The sequence below is a fragment of the Capra hircus genome, chromosome 2 (assembly GCF_001704415.2).
Source record: "Capra hircus breed San Clemente chromosome 2, ASM170441v1, whole genome shotgun sequence".
NCBI lineage: Eukaryota > Metazoa > Chordata > Mammalia > Artiodactyla > Bovidae > Capra > Capra hircus.
Genome location: NC_030809.1, coordinates 98,506,059 through 98,526,773, shown reverse-complemented (window position 1 = coordinate 98,526,773; position 20,715 = coordinate 98,506,059). Strand labels below are relative to the sequence as shown.

Here is a 20,715-nt window from a genome sequence, read left to right as displayed (position 1 = left end):
CCTCACAGAGTAACAAAGTCTAGTGGCTTAAATTTTTAAACAAACTTGAAAACTTACATAGATATTAATGAAAGTGAAGTAAATCATCCTAAAATCAACTTAGCTATGACACATATTATTTAATCAGACAATCGGAAAGAATAAATAAAATATCTACCTCAAGCAACCTGTTGTATTACGCAGAACGAGTGAAGTCTGAAATTTAATTTTATGATCATCATCAAAAGAAGAGTTATTCCATCCAGAATGTGGAACGATCACAGTGTTTGTCAGGGTCGAGAGAGCATCTCGGATGATTGTCATCTTTACAGCATCACATGAGGATAAATTCCACAGAACTCCTAAAGAAGGCAGATTTTAAAATCAAATCATCAATTAGAAATCCTGCAGTTTTAGAAATGAAATGAACATATTAGCATTAGTTGATGGGAACTCAGTCTGTTCCAAATCTAATCTATGGCCTGAATTTACACCCAGGCTGGGGCTGGACCTCTAATAAATGTTGAGTGAACATATGTAAGTTTCTGGTACATCACCAAGTCATCCTTAGGCAAGATGACTGTGGTTTTGCAAAGCAAAGCAGAGTTACTCCATGAGGAGGATGGGCACAATCTAATCAAAGATCACAAATATGATGCGTCTGTGATGGTTGTAAAAATGAGGTTCCTGTATTGTCTCTTTCATTTAATGTTCTCTGTGACAAGCCATTTTTACAGTTTAGTACTTGAAAAGAACTTCTCTTTCTCAAAAGACTTACACTTTCTCTTCATCACACTTCCTTTTCTTACTTTCGCTAGTGGGAAGCTCAAGCATAAATATTATGTGTGCAGTGACTTGCTGGCACAAAGAATGGTTACACATTTGCTTCATCTCCCTTATTTACAAAAGGTTTAAACATTTCTGTTTCCACGTTAAGAGTGTTTTTAGTATGTGCAAATTACTACCATTCCTTTTTGGATACAGGCAAGACACTAACAATAAATTAAAAGCTGCTGATACTGTAATTCATATCAAGATTCCAAGGACAACAGACCCTAAACATAGCTTATTAGAGTGTTACTTGAATTACAAACATACTTGAAGGTCTTCATTTCTGTGTCAACCATAAGAGGTTTATTCTTACAGCATGCATATTTTCTAATAATTACTCTTTAGAAATTAGAGAAATTTCAAGATTATACCTACTCTAATTTTTATATCAATGCATTTTCCTAAGAAAGAAGGAAGGGGATGGAGAAGTGGTGCAGCTGGTTCCTCTGCACTGAAGTCCCTCAGAACCCTACACTCCTGATGTGTCCTTGGCAAGGATCCTTGCTTTCATCAGTACAGCGCTTTTAGAATTATCAGCACACAAAATGTTCAAGGCCCTGTGGAGTGGACAGTTGGCAAAGTCTGCCCATGTCCATGGAAGCACGTCAGGCTTGTGAACGCGACTGAAGAGTGTCAGGCCAGAGACAAGACTGAAAGCTGCTGCTCTGGGTCTGGTGACGAAGAGGCCAGCCTAGAAACTGCACCGCCTCCCCTGGGCCTGACAAAATCGCAGGGCCCTTTAAAAGGAGGGAGGCAGGAGAGAACTGACAGGAGCTTGCTTGCTTTCTTTATGAAGGGAGGAGGAGGGGTAGAGGCCAAGGCCAGAACCAGAGAGAACACTCTGTGAACCGGGAGGACCAGCATTCCCCACATCTGCCCTGACCCACCCTCAGGGCTGCCGATGGTCAGCGATGGAGGCAGATGCAGGGCTCGTCTCGGGTCCCGGCTGCTCTCCGCTCTCACTTGGCTTTGGCTTCTGGGCCTCGCTGACTGGGTTTCCTGTCTTCCCCCAAGACACTCTTTCACCCTTTCTCTGCTCCTACCCTTTGGGGTGGGACAGCCCACCATAAGCACAGCTTTTCAAAACCTCAGCCTTAGCAGTGACCCACCTTGTTCGGCTCGGACTAGAGGGAAATTTGGACAGTCCAGAATCATGGAAAGGAAAGACCCTGCTTTGTCTCTTAGAGCTTGTCCTGTCCACCATGATAGACCTTTGCTTCTGTAATTATTTTGTGGCAGACGCACATGGCAGGCGCTCACAAAATGAACTTCAACTCCACAGGCGGCCCTACTTCTCTACGGATTCTGAGGGTTCTGCTGGGCTCCCGGGGGGAGCCAGGGGAGGGGTGGGTGGAGAACTGGGGCCAGGGCTCTAGATCCTACCCCAGTTCACCCAGAGTGGCTCCAGCCTCTTTTCTCAATACTGGGCTTCACTTGTGTGTTGCTATTTGGAAAACTGGGTTTTGGGTCTAAAAGACATTTAAAAAGGGCTGTATTAGGGGAAAAATATCTGAGGACGGATGACCACAGAACAGACCTTGGCAGCTAAGAGTGAAAAACGAGTCTCTGAAGGTTGGCTCTGACCTCGATGAGAGGTGAGCTGAGAGAAGACAACAGGTTGAGGTGCAGAAGGGATGGTGACAGCAGCTGCCACAAATAGGGCTCTACGATTTCCTGCCAGCCAGGTCGGCCTCACCACCCAGGGTGCCGAGGAGGCCTGCATCCGGGGCAGCGTGTGGCCCAGAGGCCGTGGTGGCGAAGGTCGTTTCCCAACTTCCCCTGCTGACAATTCTATATCATGTGATTCCTAAGGCCATAGAGCAATTTTTCTGTGAAATCATTTCACAGTCCTCACTCTACAGAATTCTACACATGGGGCAGAGCTGCATTTTCCAATAAGCTACCTTCTACTTCACAGAATAAATGCATTCCAATAAAATCCACTTAAGGCAAGGTTTATGGAAAGTAAAGTCTATCATATTGTAGGCTATAGGTATAAAATGAGATATATCTATACAGAAAAGTAAACAGTGTTGTCACAAACTTCAGGTGAAACCATAACTAAGAAGAGGGCTGGTTCTTAGCACACTTATCTTGAAGCTGATGTCTAGAGGTTCTCTGATCGCTGGCAGAAAAGCTTATTTCTCATGGTTCCTGCCTCTACTCCTGGCCCCTTCTAAGATCTACTCTGGCAAAGGATAGTTACCAGGTTTGTAGATTGGCCTGATTTTCTGTCCCAGAATGAGAATTTTGTCTGGATCTTTCTGTTCCTTGTCCAGCATTTAGAATGATCAGTGAAGTTATATGTCATTTCACAGTCTACTACCAGCCATTACATCTACTTGGGACTAGACAGCAGAACATTCACAAATCAACATCAACAACAGTAACTTGGCCATTTTACTGTGGTCTTACTCTTTGCCAGGCTCAATGTGCTTTACACACAATACCTTAAAGAGTCAAGACACACAAAATAAACTTTCCATTTAATGATTTGGTGGGCTTGAAATTCTACATGTTGACTTTTTACAGTATGATGAGCATTTCTCTTTTCTAAATCTAATATTAATTTAAATGTCATTAGGCAAGCATAGTAGGTAAGAAACACTCTTTCACTCTTTTATATGTCTGGTTACACTTATGCAGGGCACACAATAGGAGCTCAGGAATATATATTAATAGATCCACTTAAATAGCCTGTATTTGTTTTTAGGTTTCTGTTTTACTGCTTGCCTGTCAGATTTAGTTCCTTTTTCACTTCTTTTCTGAGTGTTCTCAGAGTATCCTTTCATGTCTGTAACTATAGAGAGAGGGTCAGAACAGTGGCGTGGATCTTAAGGGAATTCGCATCAGTTCAGTTCGGTTGCTCAGTCGTGTCAGACTCTTTGCGACCCCATGAATTGCAGCACACCAGGCCTCCCTGTCCATCACCATCTCCGGGAGTTCACTCAGACTCACGTCCATCGAGTCCGTGGTGCCATCCAGCCATCTCATCCTCAGTCATCCCCTTCTCCTCCTGCCCCCAATCCTTCCCAGCATCAGAGTCTTTTCCAATGAGTCAACTCTTTGCATGAGGTGGCTAAAGTACTGGAGCTTCAGCTTTAGCATCATTCCTTCCAAAGAAATCCCAGGGCTGATCTCCTTCAGAATGGACTGGTTGGATCTCCCTGCAGTCCAAGGGCCTCTCAAGAGTCTTCTCCAACACCACAGTTCAAAAGCATCAATTCTTCAGTGCTCAGCCTTCTTCACAGTCCAACTCTCACATCCATACATGACCACTGGAAAAACCATAGCCTTGACTAGATGGACCTTAGTCAGCAAAGTAATGTCTCTGCTTTTGAATATGCTCTCTAGGTTGGTCATAACTTTTCTTCCAAGGAGTAAGCATCTTTTAATTTCATGGCTGCAGTCACCATCTGCAGTGATTTTGGAGCCCCAAAAGATAAAGTCTGACAATGTTTCTCCATTTATTTCCCATGAAGTGATGGGACCAGATGCCATGATCTTCATTTTCTGAATGTTGAGCTTTAAGCCAACTTTTTTGCTCTCCACTTTCACTTTCATCAAGAGGCTTTTTAGCTCCTCTTCACTTTCTGCCATAAGGGTGGTATCATCTGCATATCTGAGGTTATTGATATTTCTCCTGGCAATCTTGATTCCAGCTTGTGTTTCTTCCAGTCCAGCGTTTCTCATGATGTACTCTGCATAGAAGTTAAATAAGCAGGGTGACAATATACAGCCTTGATGTACTCCTTTTCCTATTTGGAACCAGTCTGTTGTTCCATGTCCAGTTCTAACTGTTGCTTCCTGACCTGCATACAGATTTCTCAAGAGGCAGGTCAGGTGGTCTGGGATTCCCATCTCTTTCAGAATTTTCCAGTTTATTGTGATGCACACAGTCAAAGGCTTTGGCATAGTCAATAAAGCAGATAGATGTTGTTCTGGAACTCTCTTGCTTTTTCCATGATCCAGCGGATGTCGGCATTTTGATCTCTGGTTCCTCTGCCTTTTCTAAAACCAGCTTGAACATCAGGGAGTTCACGGTTCACGTATTGCTGAAGCTTGGCTTGGAGAATTCTGAGCATTACTTTACTAGCATGTGATAGTTTTGCTTATTTTTCACCTGAAGACCTAAACGGACAGTTGCTGAAACCAGCACCCTAGTTATGGGGCTAGGGAAAGCACATTGCTGATCCATCTCCCAGCACCAGAAGTTACACCAAAATGCCTGGATCTCCATCCCTCAAACTGCAAAACTGCAGGGTCAGTGTTTCCCAAATATAAAACGTGAAATTATTTAGAGGTATGTAATCCTCTGTAGATGTACAGAGTAGCAGAGGAGGCTATCTTTTGGTCAACTTGGATGACTCATAAGACCAGTCTGTCATAGAAATTGAGGCTTCCTCTTCTGCAACTTCAAAAAATGTTCAAAATTATTCTTGATCAGAGAAAAGGAGAGATTCTATTTTTGATATGCTTGTGGCATCCACACAAAGGCAGCTTTCTGATCCCACACTAAGGGTTACATTATACTTCCAATCATGCACTTTCCCATATAACACTGAAAACTACATTTGGCATGGATTTAACTTGCCATTTTGAACATCAGAGCAAGTTCTAAGACACTGGTTTTTCTTCCTCACTTTCTATTTAAAAAATAAAGGTTATAGAAAGCTAAAGTAACCAGTTCTGATCAACCAATATTAGATGAAGAAGGTTCAATTAAACTTAAAAGCCTTAGCTATGGAATGATTAATTTGACTTTTCTACTCAATGTAAAAAGCACCAGTCTTAAGACCAACTAATAATACCTGTGTGCACACACATCACTAAAGTAGTAATAAAATAATGTTCTTTCCACTTAGTCTGTCTAGGGCTTCATTTAATGGGTCAGGGAGAATGTTCCTAGAGCAGTAAGTAATGAATAGAAAATACACTAACTCCCACATGCAGTGAGACTGATAAGAAATAGAGAGCTTCAGGATTAGCATTCTCCATCAAAATGATAAACCTCCAGCTCCAACATCCTAATGCAGAGTGTGCTTCAGAGATATTCAGCATGCTGACTTTTACAGTATGATGCGCATTTTTTCTAAATTTAATATTAAATTTCATTAGGCAAGCATAGTAGGTAAGAAATACTCTTTCATTCTTTTATATGTCTGGCTACACTTATGCACAGCACACAATAAAATAAACTTAAAAATGAACTATAATTCAGCTTAGGAAACTTGAGGTTTTTATTCAAAACAATTAGTTTTTTTGTTGTGAGAACTATGAACATGCATAAACAAATTTAGAACATGTTAGGGAATTTCATGCCTCCTATTGAAGAAAACGCTGCTTATTCTCTACCACAGGAAAAAGTACATGTAATTAAGAGTAGTCAGTAACCACAATGAAATACTGCCATAAGAGATGAAAGCTCATTTTTCCCACAAAGTATGAATAAAGTAATCAGAATACCATTTCACATAAATCCTTGGCTGCAGAATTTTGAAAGAGCTCACATTTAAAACTAGTTTTATAGCTATTCAAAGAGCCAAGTGATAATTTTATGGTTAAATTAGGAACTGATTTTACCTGATTAATTAAAATAATAGCACCATTTGAAAAATGTATTTCTTAAAGGATATTAGAAAACCAAACAACATTTGGAAAATGCTATTTTTCGAGTAGCATAAATACATAACAGCCTATGCAATTTTTTTGATATGAAATAAATCTAAGCCCATTAATTTTTATATAGTATTCATGTCGCTGCCTAGTTATCAAAAAACAAAACAACAAAACAAAAAACCCAACACCGAACAACACAAGAGTTCATGGACACTGCAAAAAAAAAAAAAAGAAAAAAATTGCCAAAAAAGTACTAGTGCACTTCAGGTATCACTACTGACCATCCCTGTATTTTCCTTCATAAGCTGGCCTCAAGCTCAGTGTTTGTTCTTGTTTTAGTTATGCTCTTTCATGAGATGTCCACCAGGCACCCAAGCCATAGGGGTGTGGAGAGTGTTAACTCAGAGGAGGGACAGTAAGGTCTTGGCCCCATGGTTCCCTGCACAGAGCAAGCATCATGACAAGTCAGGTCATATTTTAGTTCTCTGGGGGTCAGAACACTGCGTGGTATATCTGTTCATGCCCGCCCACCGCCGCCCCCCCCACCGCCCCCAGCCATTCTGCATCCATGGGCTCTGTGGAACAGGCTGCAGTTGTGTATCCCCACCCTGCAAGCATCTTTGAAAAAGAGGGGTAGAAATATTAGACTGTGAGCATGCAAAGTGCAGCTAGTCCAAACTGAGATGTGCTGAGGGTAAAGCATGCACTTGATTGTGAAGCCCTGGTATGAAGCAAGTGAATGTAGAACACCCTACTGACAGCTTTTGCACTGCTTACAAGTTGAAGTGATATTTTGGAGCTACTGGGTCAAAGTATACTATTAAACAGATGTTTCTTTTCCTTTGTAATGTGGCTACTAGGAAGTTCATAACACGTGCCCTGCATTTACACTTTGGAAAAGTGCTGGTAGGGGTGCTTTTACAGCAGACACTAAAGGAAACAAGTAGGTGGGCCCTTGGCTCCCAGGAGGCCTTGACACAAAGAGTTACAGCACCAGGCAGCAGTGACCAAGGAGTCACCAGCAGGAAGAGCAACAAGGCCAGCTGGCATGTGGTTTGCGTCAGGCACTCCACAGCAACCCCAAGTGGCAGGTGCTGTGTTTATCACTGGGGAGCTGGTGCTGGTGAGGGGCACTTGCCAGGAGTCAGAGAGCAAGAAGGAAACAAGTTGATCAGACTCTGGAGGCCACACTCGCTCCCAATACCAGGTTGCCTCTCCCTGGATGTTCACTGAGCAGGCGAAGCTCCACCTTGGTGTGGAACTGGAGACCATGGCATTCAAGCTGGAGTGTGAAAGGTAGAGGCCAGGCGGAAGTGGGCTTGGGGTGCTCTTCCATCTGAGAGGGGCAGGAATGGGGGAACCCTGAGGCTGGGATTGGCCCAGAAGGGAAGGTGAGCTCAGGGGCTGTAGATTTGGCTGGCAGGTGGGGAAGTGTGGACTGTAAGGCCAAGGGTCATTCCAGGAGGAGACAGGGACACTGAGGGACCAGGAGGGGCAGAGCCTATGTTCAAGGACAGTACTTCAGGGAGCATGTGATGAGGACCTGAAGAGTGCGGAGGGGACGGGAAGAGGAAGGGAGGATGCTTGTGATGAGAATTTGGAGCCTGATGTAAGCTGAAGGTGATGTCAAAGATGAGTCAACAGTTTAGCTCATGTGTGAGACTATGGTTTGGTTGACAGAGACGAGGAAATCAAGGGGGGAGTGGGAAAAAATAGTGTGAGAAGTACCTGCTATTTGTGGCTTCAGGTAAATTCTCAAACTTTCCACTAGGACAGGAATGCTGTGAATAAATTATGACACTGAGACAGAAATGAAATAATGGGAAAGCAATTATTATGAGAGTGTCTTTAATTATAGTAATAGCTTTCTCTGGAGAAATTCCCAGGAAAACAAGTCATGGTGGGATAATCATCTCCAGGGTTCCGAAGAAGAAACCATCTCAGCAGAGATTCCTAAAACATGTGTGAAGTGAAGTCACTCAGTTGTGCCCGACTCTTTGTGACCCCATGGACTGTAGCCTATCAGGTTCCTCCGTCCATGGGATTTTCCAGACAAGAGTGCTGGAGTGGATTGCCATTTCCTTCTCCAGGGGCTCTTCCCAACCCAGGAATCGAACCTGGGTCTCCTGCATTGCAGGCAGACGCTTTACCGTCTGAGCCACCAACTGTAACTCAACTGTAAAACATGTGTGGTGACCCTCAAACTAGCTGAATGTGCAGTCCTGGGCCTGGCTTACACTCCTACCTCCTGGCTTTCTTCTTCCTGTGCCTCTGGTGCCAGCCTAGGCTTTGCTACACTCATTGCTGGTTGGCACAGTGGCATCCTAGGTGGGGAGCAGTGCAGCTGCCTCGAGAGCTGAGTCCCACAGGGAGGCCTGGCCCAGGCAGCCTGTGGGGCTTGCTTTGTGACCCTGGTTGCTCCCTGAGATTTCCTGCTCAGCTAACACATACTCCATGCCAGGCATGGGAAGGCTAACTCGGACCCTGCTGCGGTCATGGTGGTCAGGACCTCTGGTTCCCATCACAGTGAATGATGGCTCAGATGCTGCACACAGTGTGGTCCCAGCCTGAATATTCAATTGGAAGGGGACTACTCTGGCTGCTTAAATTTTCCCAGCCAAAGGATCCAAATGATTGATCTTTATCTGTATAGAGTCTTTAAAGAACGTAAGGGTTAGCCTTTGTTTCTGTGATTTTTCAGATACAAAGGTGGATCACAGCATCTTTAAAAAGATCTATCAATTTCTAAAGCTCCACTTACAGACCCACATTTGCATTTCATCATATTCTTTCTTACCTAGGTAACTTCCCAACTTCAGAGACAGGTTGAGAGGATTAATGACATCACGGAGGGATACAGTCTTATGCACCCTGGAAAACCATTTCCTCTGAAAATAAATCAGCTTACAATTCAGAGTTGCTGACTAAGAATGGCCGGTAAGGCACATAAAGGATGATTGCTTTTGCTGGGGGACAGTTTATAAAAGTGAACAGGTCACATGAAGGGAAATCCTTCTAAGAGAAGTGCTCTGATGCAGGGGTGGCAGTGGGGGTAGTGACGTGGCCACCCTGGTTGATCTTCAGGTCACTTCAGGCGCCGACAGAGTGAGGCCTTTACACTATCACAGAGATGGCCCTAGGAAAAAGTTCCTGCAGCTGTAGGTTCCACAGCTGACTTCTGTGTGTTCCAGGATGTACTTCTGCACTTGTAATGGCACTAAGCTTCTACCGAGTCATCTGGTCCAAGCAGAGCAGCTTAGAGACAGAAGGGCCTCCAGTCCTAGGTCTTAAGAGATCAGAAAGACTCCGCAACTGCAAAAGACCCGAGAAGCATGGGTGGGGTCTTCTGGACATCTTTTTTGGGTATTTCGTCATGTGCTCTCATCCTTCGCACACTAACACGCTGGCTAGTTTGCTGACAGTGTCGTTAATGGGGCCTGGCTCATGCTGAGATACCCCCACTCAGGCCAGTGGCTGACCACGTGAACTCCACAGGAGACTCTGAGTCTCCCCACTTGACCACCTCATCCTGCTTGGTGTTCAGAAGCCTACGCGCTAGACAGAATGTCACATTCCATTTCCAAGGGCAAATCTTTTCATACTCAGGATGCAAATCTTGAAATACAAGGCTAAGATCACATTTCACATGTTTTTGAAGCAAACTACCTGATCATTAGTTTGATGTAGTCATGCTAGTGACTTAAGTTCAAAAATATTTCTCTATACACCTGGGTGAAATTCAGACAGTAAAGGAGATATGGGATTTTTTTTTTCCTTGTTGGTGGTAATTTGAAAGATTAAGGGAGATGAGAGGTGAAAATGGGCTTTTGCACCCTCCCCCAGACTTGGGGGATGGGCTGGGGCAGGCAGAGGCAGGGAGGAAACAGTTCCAACCTGTAAGCCAGGGAAGCCAACCTCTCTGCACCCTAGTTTCTTATGCTGAAATCCCAGGGGCAGAATAGATTTCTTTACAGCCCTTTCCAGCACAAAGTTCTGTGACTTTGAATTAGCAGTTGTTGCTTTTATCAAGCTATTTTTATCTTGCTACCAATGAAACTTCTGTCATTTTATTTCTCATTACTGATTTTTATGGTTTGAAATGTTAAGAAGAGAATGCATTTAATAATAAAATGCTATTATTTTATAGAGTGGGCCAAGTGGTAAGGATTCTACCGACTTGTGCTGAGAATTGGGGGGCGATGCTGCTTGATTTCTGAAAACTACCCATGCGGCTCCGAACAGCTTTAGGGGCCCACAAAAAGCACAGCAGTAGCAGGCCAACTCCTCTCTGGATCAGAGAATAAATGACTGCTTTGAAGGCACATTAATTAGGCCAAGGGGACATGTTTAGCAATTGTTTCATTCTGTAATGGCAAGCAACCGTCCAAAAGGCTGAATGCATGTCCATTAAGCTCTGGCTCTTTATAGGATGTCCTGCTGTTTGTTAAACTTTAGCCTGGCCCATCTACTCTTCCTCGGTGCACAGCTATCATTTTCTTATTAATTTACTAATTAGAAATATGGAGCTATTGATCAGGAAAGGAATATGCGTAATTTCACGTTCTTCACAGTGTCTGGAATCCATTGCTGACATCCAAAAATTTTAAAATAAACAGTGTGGAAATATTTTATTTAGCCATATGGATGAATAATCACTTGCTAAATTGGAAGGAATGTGAATACGGCAGTCATTTAAACAAAGTCCATTATTATCCAAAGGCTACTTTTGGGTATTTAACACCAGTGTTAATCGGGGTAAGAGAAGTGTTATAATTTTGGGACATCTGGTGCATTAAAAGGCAGGCCTCCAGATTCCATGCAATATCTTCAATTTCTATAGTTTTAAAAAACGATACTTTCAGGATGCTCAATAATTTGAAGCTGACATATCCTGGCTTAGAAAACTAATTATCCTGAACAAGTAAATTCAACATATTTTTTCTAGTGACAAGATGATCCCACTTTTCATCCACAGCCTGTGACCTAGAAGATGTTCATGTTACAACCCAACCGGGGGAAAACCATACTTCATCCAGCTTTCAGGTTTAAGCACAATAAAGGCAAAAACTATCTTTGTAATACAAACCTCACCTACACATATCAGCAGTTACTGGAAGAAAAGCTCATTAGGTTTCAACCTGGAAAATGTTCAACACAATGAAGAAAACACAGAATCATGTTACATATTAGAGAACTATTTTAATTAACAATGGCAGCCAAACTCTCCTGGGGAAATACACTTGGCCGAAAGTATTTTTTCCTTTTTTCCCCTGAAAATAAGATGTGGCCCAAAATGCAGGCCCTGGACAGTTATTATATTTAAAGCAAAGGTGAGGCATCTTTTTAAAAGAATAGCTAAAACTTCTTCACTGAAGTGTGTTAAGAATGCCAAACTGAAACAAAAGGAACTAGAAAAAAGGGCATTGGATTAATAACTAGGTTGAATTACTTAATACTAAGAACAACAGACCAAGGGGATACCAATTTTCAAGTGATACAATATTTTGAACATGACAGTTGCATTGTGCTTTAACATTTCATGATCCAAAGTTGACTATAACTTAAGTAAAGAACTCTTAGGCTATACCTACAAAGACCAAGCATCATGCAAGGTTGGCCAGGGTCAGAGTATTTTGTGAAGACACTGGCAGAACATTAGTATGTGGAAGGATATCTTCTAGGAGATGGGCAGGTGATAGGGAATGCTGGGTGATGCAGTCACATAGCGCACCCTACAAACCAGGTCTGGAGCAGATGTGCTTTAATGAAAATGGTTCAGACTGGAACATGCTTTCCCAGTTAGGAGCAATCTGGAAGGCTGGATGTGGGGCTATGTGTGTGCATGCTTAGTCATGTCCGACTGTGCAACCTCATGGACTGTAGCCACCAGGCTCCCCTTGTCCGTGGAATTAATTTTCCAGGCAAGAATACTGGAGTGGCTGTTCCTAGGCAAAATGAGCTCCCAAGGGCTTCTCTTCCTGGCCTCCCCAGTCTTACTTAACGTTTTCTTGGTGCTTTCTGGACAACCCTGCTGCTCAGTCTTAATGACTGAGTGATGACAAAGTAATGGCTTCCCTGTCCCTGTGGGTTCAAGCAAATGATGGACAGCTTGCACGCCAGGGAAGCCATCCAGGGGCTCCATGCATTAGGTGGCTGATGGGCAAAATGAATTTTGAGGTCCCCTCCAATCTTGTGATTCTATGATTTAGAGACAGTTTATGAGTATTTGACGAGGAATAGTTAATGAAAGGGCAGAAAGATCTCTAGATGTTGTCATTCTCTAAAACATATCAGGGATTAGCTGCTCTTAAAACACTACCGAGGATGTCCATGGTGGTTTCAGGGGTTAAGAATCTACCTGTCAATGCAGGGGACATGGGTTCAATCCCTGGTCCAGAAAGATTCCACATGCCATGGGGCAACTGAGTCCATGTGCAGAACCTGTGCTCTGCAACAAGAAAATCCACTGCAACGAGAAGCCTTTTGCACCACAACTAGAGTAGCCCCCACTCCCTGCAACTGGAGAAAGCCCATGCACCACCATGAAGACCCAGCACAGCTAAAAATATGAATAAATAAATAAATGAAATTTAAAATAACAACAAACCACTACCGATAATTAAAGTTGGTACTACTAAATTCTGGAATTGAGAAATGTGAATAAATTTTTCTTGTCTCCATAAATCTTAACCTACAAATAAATGTATAAATATAATACACATACACTGCCAAGTAACTATGCTCAATTTATACTATGACTTGGTAGTTTCATATTAGGTAGATAATGTTTATATACAAATCAAACTTGGGCTGACATATAGCATTTTGAAACTGGAAACTCAATTCTGTAAGTTCTCTGGTCTAGCTCCTTTCTATATTGTCATCTCAGTGACCTGTTTACACACTGGCTACTCCCATTCCAAAGCAAAGCCTACTTTTGCAAAAAATATTTCATAAGCAATCCATCCACACACCAGCATAAATTGTTACAGGTACAAGTACAGAGTTATAAAACAGTTGTTAATATTCCCTACCCTATAACTATGGCCAAAAAATACTTCTAAAATAGGCTAAAAGCTACTGGCAGCTGTTTCTAAGACAGAAATATCAGAGGTTGTTGCTAGTTTTATATTGGAACTGATACAATCTATTAGGGAAATAGCTTTTTGAATTGGGAAAACTCATATCCTCCTTTCAAGGTCAAGGTCCAAGTCTTAAAATATCCTGTGTTCTCAGCAACTTAGTACTGTTCCCAAATAGAAATGATGAAATATGTAGTAAAGCAGCTAAATTAGCACTCCCATCCAGAGTATGCACCAGGTAAATTAGCACATAAAAGCCCTTAGTAGTACAGTCTGGCTCTACTTCAAATAAATGTGATTTATTCTAAAATGAAAAAGAAATCACCAAACTTTCATGCACTTTACTTCTTATTTATCACTAAATCATAACAAATTTCTTGAGCTCAGTTCAGGAAAGACACTGTAACAATTCCTCCCAAGGATAAAACCTCAGAAACAAAAAAGCTGCCAAGACTCCTTCTTCCTGTGAGAAATTATGACAGAAGACAAAAAAGTTGCACATTATGGATGCTAAGGACCAAGCCATGATAAATCTGCCTAGTTAATCAAAAGAGAACCAGATCTAGTAGACGCTGTGTTTCCAAGGTCAGGTTGACCTTGGATTGCCCCTGGTCCCTCAGGGAGCCTGCACACATCATTCGGTAGCCTTGCTGGCTGCACAGGTGGGTTACTGGGAGAAAATATTGAACATTCACATATATGTTCAAAGTGATGGGAAAGAAATATCATATGAGGAAAGAAAGAACTCATATACTGCAAATAACACCATCTTCTCTATGCCTCCCTAAGAAGGAGCTTAAGATAAATTTTTGGGTGTAATCACAGTGACTGTCCTAACTTCTTAAATGGGTATGTCTACAATTTTTTCTTCTTAATTCTATTTCTTATTCTAATTTTCATTTCACACACACACATAATACATAGTATGTAAATACAAATAAATTAGTTTTTTGGTGTGAGAGGGTTTGATATTTTAAGAACATTTTATAAAGAGGAACTACATACACCTAAATCAGTATGTAATTTAGATGTGTTAAAGCATTAATATTCAAACTACATTAGGGCAAGCAATCCATTTTGGAGTTTAAGATTATACATAACATGATTCTACTTTTAGTACATAATTTTCATACTTTATTTGAATACAGGGTATTTACTTTGAACATTAATATCTTACAAGAAAGCTGATTCCCCTTAACTAAATATTAGATTCAAGATGGTTTATTATTAATATATTTCTAAGTGTGACTGAATAAGAGCTGACAGAACCTAAAGCTCTGATTTAACAGTGGAAGCCACTGGGGAATGGGTTTAATTTTGAAAAAAAATGTTGTTAAAATTGTTTAAGTTAACTGTTTCAAGCATGAAAAATAGCAAAGCAAGTATAAAACAAACACCCAGATGTCTATTACCCCTAGTTTTGTTAAATGAAATTGAATTCTGAACAATGTGGGCTTGAAATGGGTGGCTTAATAATGTGGCCTTTTTTTTTAATAGTAAAAACTACAGTACTGTACAACTGGTGGTTGGTCAAATCTATGGATGTAGAACTGTAGGTATGGAGGAACTACATATGTGGAGGGCTGACTGTAAACTACACACAGAGTTTTGATTGCACAGGGGATCAGTGCCTCCAAGCCCCAGGTTATCCAAGGATCAGCTGCATTAACATTTTATCTTATTTGTTTTGGATTTCTCTTTCTTTTTAAAGAAATGGAGCTGGATTTTACTCCCCAATCCCTTTTTCTCCACCTGAACCCTGTACACGTAATCAACTATCCTGAATCTTTTATCATTTTAATAAAAAAATTTACCTTTCCTGCGTGTGTCTCTATCAAAAAATAAATTATAGCCTCAACCTGCATACTTTAACACTTATACTATAGTATCATATTGGGTTTATCATTCTGCAAACAGTTGTAGAGATTTCTCTGTTGCTACAGATAGTGCTAATGCACTTATTTTAACCCTTTTATGTAGTTTCGCAATGGCACCCCACTCCAGTACTCTTGCCTGGAAAATCCCACGGACAGAGGAGCCTGGTAGGCTGCAGTCCATGGGATAGCTAAGAGTTGGACACGACTGAGTGACTTTACTTTCACTTTTCACTTTAATGCATTGGAGAAGGAAATGGCAACCCACTCCAGTGTTCTTGCCTGGAGAATCCCAGGGGCGGGGGAGCCTGGTGGGCTGCCGTCTATAGGGACGCACAGAGTCGGACACGACTGAAGTAGCAGCAGCAGCAGCAGCAGCAGCCATGTCATGCCCCAAAATCCCTCCCTCTGCATGGGGAACACAAGTTCCCCAAACCAGGCCTGTGTTTCTTTCTGGTCTTGTCTTCTTGCAGAATCCCCCTTCTGCTGATAGCTCTGCTCCTAGATGTCTGTCTCCGAGCCTCTGCCTGCAACTGGAAATACACCCTCTCTGCACCCAGCCAATGCCTCCTGAACCCTTGGGCCACCTTCGGTTTCACACTAACCAGAGAACTTCCCTACCCATCAGCTGTGCTCCCAGCGCAACCTCGACTGAGCTCGGCACTTGCACTTTTCACTGACATTCACAGAAAATCACTTGCGCTCCACTGGAATCGAAGTGCTACAAGAGGGCAGGGACTTTTATTCATTTTACATCTCCAATTACCTGGAGAAGTGTCTGAGATACTAACAGGCATTCAGACACTGGCTGAACTGAAGTGGCAGGTAGCCAATCCATTAAGTACAGTTTATTTTCATAACAAAGGAAACCAAATCTATTTAAAATGAGTAATTTCTTCAGCGATCAATGCAAAGAAATAGAGGAAAAGAACAGAATGGGAAAGACTAGAGATCTCTTCAAGAAAATGAGAGATACCAAGGGAACATTTCATGCAAAGATGGGCTCGATAAAGGACAGAAATGGTATGGATCTAACAGAAGCAGAAGATATTAAGAAGAGATGGCAAGAATACACAGAAGAACTGTACAAAAAGGATCTTCATGACCTGGATAATCACGATGGTGTGATCATTCATCTAGAGCCAGACATCCTGGAATGTGAAGTCAAGTGGGCCTTACAAAGCATCACTACAAACAAAGCTAGTGGAGGTGATGGAATTCCAGTTGAGCTATTTCAAATCCTGAAAGATGATACTGTGAAAGTGCTGCACTCAATACGCCAGCAAATTTGGAAAACTCAGCAGTGGCCACAGGACTGGAAAAGGTCAGTTTTCATTCCAATCCGAAAGAAAGGGAATGCCAAAGAATGCTCAAACTATCGCACAATTGCACTCATCTCACATGCTAGTAAAGTAATGCTCAAAATTCTCCAAGCCAGGCTTCAGCAATACATGAACTGTGAACTTCCTGATGTTCAAGCTGGTTTTCGAAAAGGCAGAAGAACCAGAGATCAAAATGCCAAAATCCGCTGGATCATGGAAAAAGCAAGAGAGTTCCAGAAAAACATCTATTTCTGCATTATTGACTATGCCAAACCCTTTGACTGTGTGGATCACAATAAACTGTGGAAAATTCTGAAAGAGATGGGAATACCAGACCACTTAACCTGCCTCTTGAAAAATCTGTATGCAGGCCAGGAAGCAACAGTTAGAACTGGACATGGAACAACAGACTGGTTCCAAATAGGAAAAGGAGTACGTCAAGGCTGTATACTGTCACCCTGCTTATTTAATTTAAATGTAGAGTACAACATGAGAAATGCTGGACTGGAAGAAACACAAGCTGGAATCAAGATTGCCAGGAGAAATATCTATCACCTCAGATATGCAGATGATACTACCCTTATGGCAGAAAGTGAAGAGGAACTAAAAAGTCTCTCGATAAAAGTAAAAGAGGAGAGTGAAAAAGTTGGCTTAAAGCTCAACATTCAGAAAACGAAGATCATGGCATCTGGTCCCATCACTCCATGGGAAATAGATGGAGAAACAGTGGAAACAGTGTCAGAGTTTATTTTTTTGGGCTCCCAAATCACTGCCGATGGTGATTGCAGCCATGAAATTAAAAGACACTTACTCCTTGGAAGAAAAGTTATGACCAACGTAGATAGCATATTCAAAGCAGAGACATTACTTTGCCAACTAAGGTCCGTCTAGTCAAGGCTATGGTTTTTCCAGTGGTCATGTATGGATGTGAGAGTTGGACTGTGAAGAAGGCTGAGCGCCAAAGAATTGATGCTTTTGAACTGTGATGTTGGAGAAGACTCTTGAGAGGCCCTTGGACTGCAAGGAGATCCAACCAGCCCATTCTGAAGGAGATCAGCCCTGGGATTTCTTTGGAAGGAATGATGCTAAAGCTGAAGCTCCAGTACTTTGGCCACCTCATGCGAAGAGTTGACTCATTGGAAAAGACTCTGATGCTGGGAGGGATTGGGCGCAGGAGGAGAAGGGGACGACAGAGGATGAGATGGCTGGATGGCATCACTGACTCGATGGACGTGAGTCTGAGTGAACTCCGGGAGTTGGTGATGGACAGGGAGGCCTGGTGTGCTGCGATTCATGGGGTCGCAAAGAGTCGGACATGACTGAGTGACTGAACTGAACTGAACTGATGGAGTATGTAATGAAAAATAATGTATTCAACCCGTTGTGAACAAGACGTCTGTTAGCTGATTCTTGCTCACTAACGAGTACAATGAATGAGACTAGAAGAGACGACTCCAGCACTGCAAGTGCCTTCTGAATCATTGGAGTAACTTGTACGAGCCACTGTCACAGCTGTGAGCACTGATCTGCTACCTAAACCTTCTAAAGTCCTTCGCAATGCCACCATACACGGGCACAGTCTAGATGGTTTTCAACACCTCCTTCAAGACAAGATCACATTTTGTACCCACCTGTGACCAGCTCCCTTACTTCTGCATCAATAGATTTTCTCAACAGTCGCAACAAGGCAGGTATTCCGCCAACATTCTTCATTGCTATTTTATTTTCATCTGTAGACTTTCCAAAAACAAGGTTTCGGAGGGCACCACAAGCATTCTTCTGAACTTCCAAAACTCGGTGGTCCAAAAGGTCAACCAGATGCTTGATTCCCCCTAACCTACACACCTAGAATGAAAAATATTAAGTAACAGGCCTAAGTGACATGTGGTCAATCAGAGGTCAAACAAAAGACAATTATGGAAAGATCACGGAAAACAGGTAACTTCAGATCATTTCAAAAGGGTACTTTTTATTCCAAGAAACGTGCGTTATAAATTTTAAGGACACTCTCTAAGATGAAGCTCTTTTCACAGGTTCATGGCTTAAAGAAGGGAAGGGAGACCCTAGGTGGTTTAAGGGCCACCTGCAGGTAGCACAGTCACACATCAACCTCTGAACGTACACAGGGATCACGCTGTTGTTTCTGAGTGAAACGCACAAATACACAAGCACAACAAAGTTACACAGGGTTGAAGAAATCACAGGAGGGGAGTTTTGACCCAAGTCATTGGCTTTCTAGAATTGTGTCTCTGGGTGACTTTCCTCTTCTAAATTTTCTTCCTATTTGTCACTTCATTCGTATATTATATGAATATTTGGGGGTTTTATCTACAGCATCCACCTTTAGGTCTGTAACTGTGTGTTGTTCTAAATTTTAAGGGATGAAAAAAAACAAATGCTGCATGACCCTGCAGGGGGAAAAATGGCTTAAAAAAGTGAAATCCAGCCAAAACCAGTGACTCACTATTTTCAATAAAAGCCCAAAATGCTTAAAATCTGAAATAAAATATTCATATATATTCAGAATTAGTAATGGCTATAAATCCTTTACTTAATTACGTGCTGGCACCAATCTTGACCAGAGTCTCATAAAATACAGGAGCTCACAAATACATATTATAATTTGTATCTAATAGATTTACAGAAAATACTTTTAAAACTGCAGGTTAAATTGATTTTGCTTCATGTTTTATAAATAAGGTAATGAGTGGACACATGATTTGAAAAAGCTAAATGTACTTCCAGAAATATCCCCATTGCAGCTTTTCCCAAGAAATACTGAAATGCACAGTTGAAAAGTAAACGAGTAACTGGTCTCAAAACATCTCTTTTAAAGGGCCTCTAGACGCACTGGGCCGTTTCTCAAGCACGCAAGCACGCAGCTGCTAAATAGAGAGGTACTGCCCCCCCTCCCCGTTCCCCGCCTGTGGTCATGGGCATCCCAGGCCCTGGTCCTGCACCTCCATCTTCACTTTGTTGTCACCAAAGCACAGGTGCTGCAGGTAGGCCGCTGCGTTCGCCTGAACTGACGGGAACTGGTGTTGCAGCATGTGAATGACTTCAGGCAACTCAGGGTCACGCCAGGCAAACTCCCTGCCAGAGAAAAACATGGCTTCAGAAAGGGTGGCCCGGGGTCTACCATAAACTGAACAAAACGTCTGTCAAAAGAGAAGAGTGGAGAGCACAACAGGACGTTACAAAAGTCCTAAGAAATAAAAATTTAAAAATATACAGAAGTACTATTTTTCCACTGATGAACATATCACAGATACTTATGATCTTAAAGAAATCATGATGCACAGAAAGAATCAGGGGCACAAAGGAGGTTCTTCATACGAGTTACTGTTCCACTTTTGTTTTCCTTCTCCCGATTCTAATTTTATGCCTTTCTGCCTCTGCAAGAAATTTGCAGGTGCGAGTGCAAATGCACTTCAGCTAGCTGAGAAGATGTCATGTCTGGGGAGGGAGGAAGAAGCCTAGTGAAAATACCACATGCCTGCTGGTTTATAAGAAATTTAGTATATATGGTTGCTCTTGATTATAATAAATATAAAACATGATAAAATTTTTTTCCAGTAATCCTATATCCAGAGAAAACCACTGTTTATGTTTCCTGTTGGTCTTTTTTCAACATACCAAGTGTGCACAAGTGTGTGTACAGAATTGTTAAAAACTGTATTATTATTAAGTAGCATGTAATATTTCCTGAGCACCTATTCTGTGCCAGGCACTATTCCAGGCATTTTATTTATGTTAATGCATTTATACTTAAAGCAGTCTTTCACATTTGGAGGCTGAAGCAGAAGTGCTAAGCGACTTGCCTAAAGACACCAAGCTAGTCAACAGCCGAGCAACATTTGAATCCAGGCATCAGCTTTCAGGTGGGCTTTCCTGATGGCTCAGCAGTAAAGAATCTGCCTGCAATGCAGGAGATGAGAGTTCAATCCCTGGATTGGGAAGATCTCTTGGAGAAGCAAATGGCAACCCGCTCCAGTATTCTTGCCTGGA

General features: G+C 42.1%; 1 protein-coding gene across 15 annotated transcripts in view; it reads right to left on the bottom strand.

The window, feature by feature from the left end:
• Positions 1-20,715, bottom strand: part of PKP4 (plakophilin 4) — a 261,211-nt gene that overhangs the window by 26,817 nt on the left and 213,679 nt on the right. For all 15 annotated transcript variants that reach the window (XM_018063318.1, XM_018063302.1, XM_018063284.1 and 12 more), the window contains 3 exons: positions 19,668-19,800; positions 18,339-18,552; positions 158-341 (listed from right to left, as the gene is read on the bottom strand). In XM_018063318.1, coding sequence (XP_017918807.1) covers positions 158-341; positions 18,339-18,552; positions 19,668-19,800 — 531 coding nt within the window. The remainder of the gene's footprint in view (positions 1-157; positions 342-18,338; positions 18,553-19,667; positions 19,801-20,715) is intronic.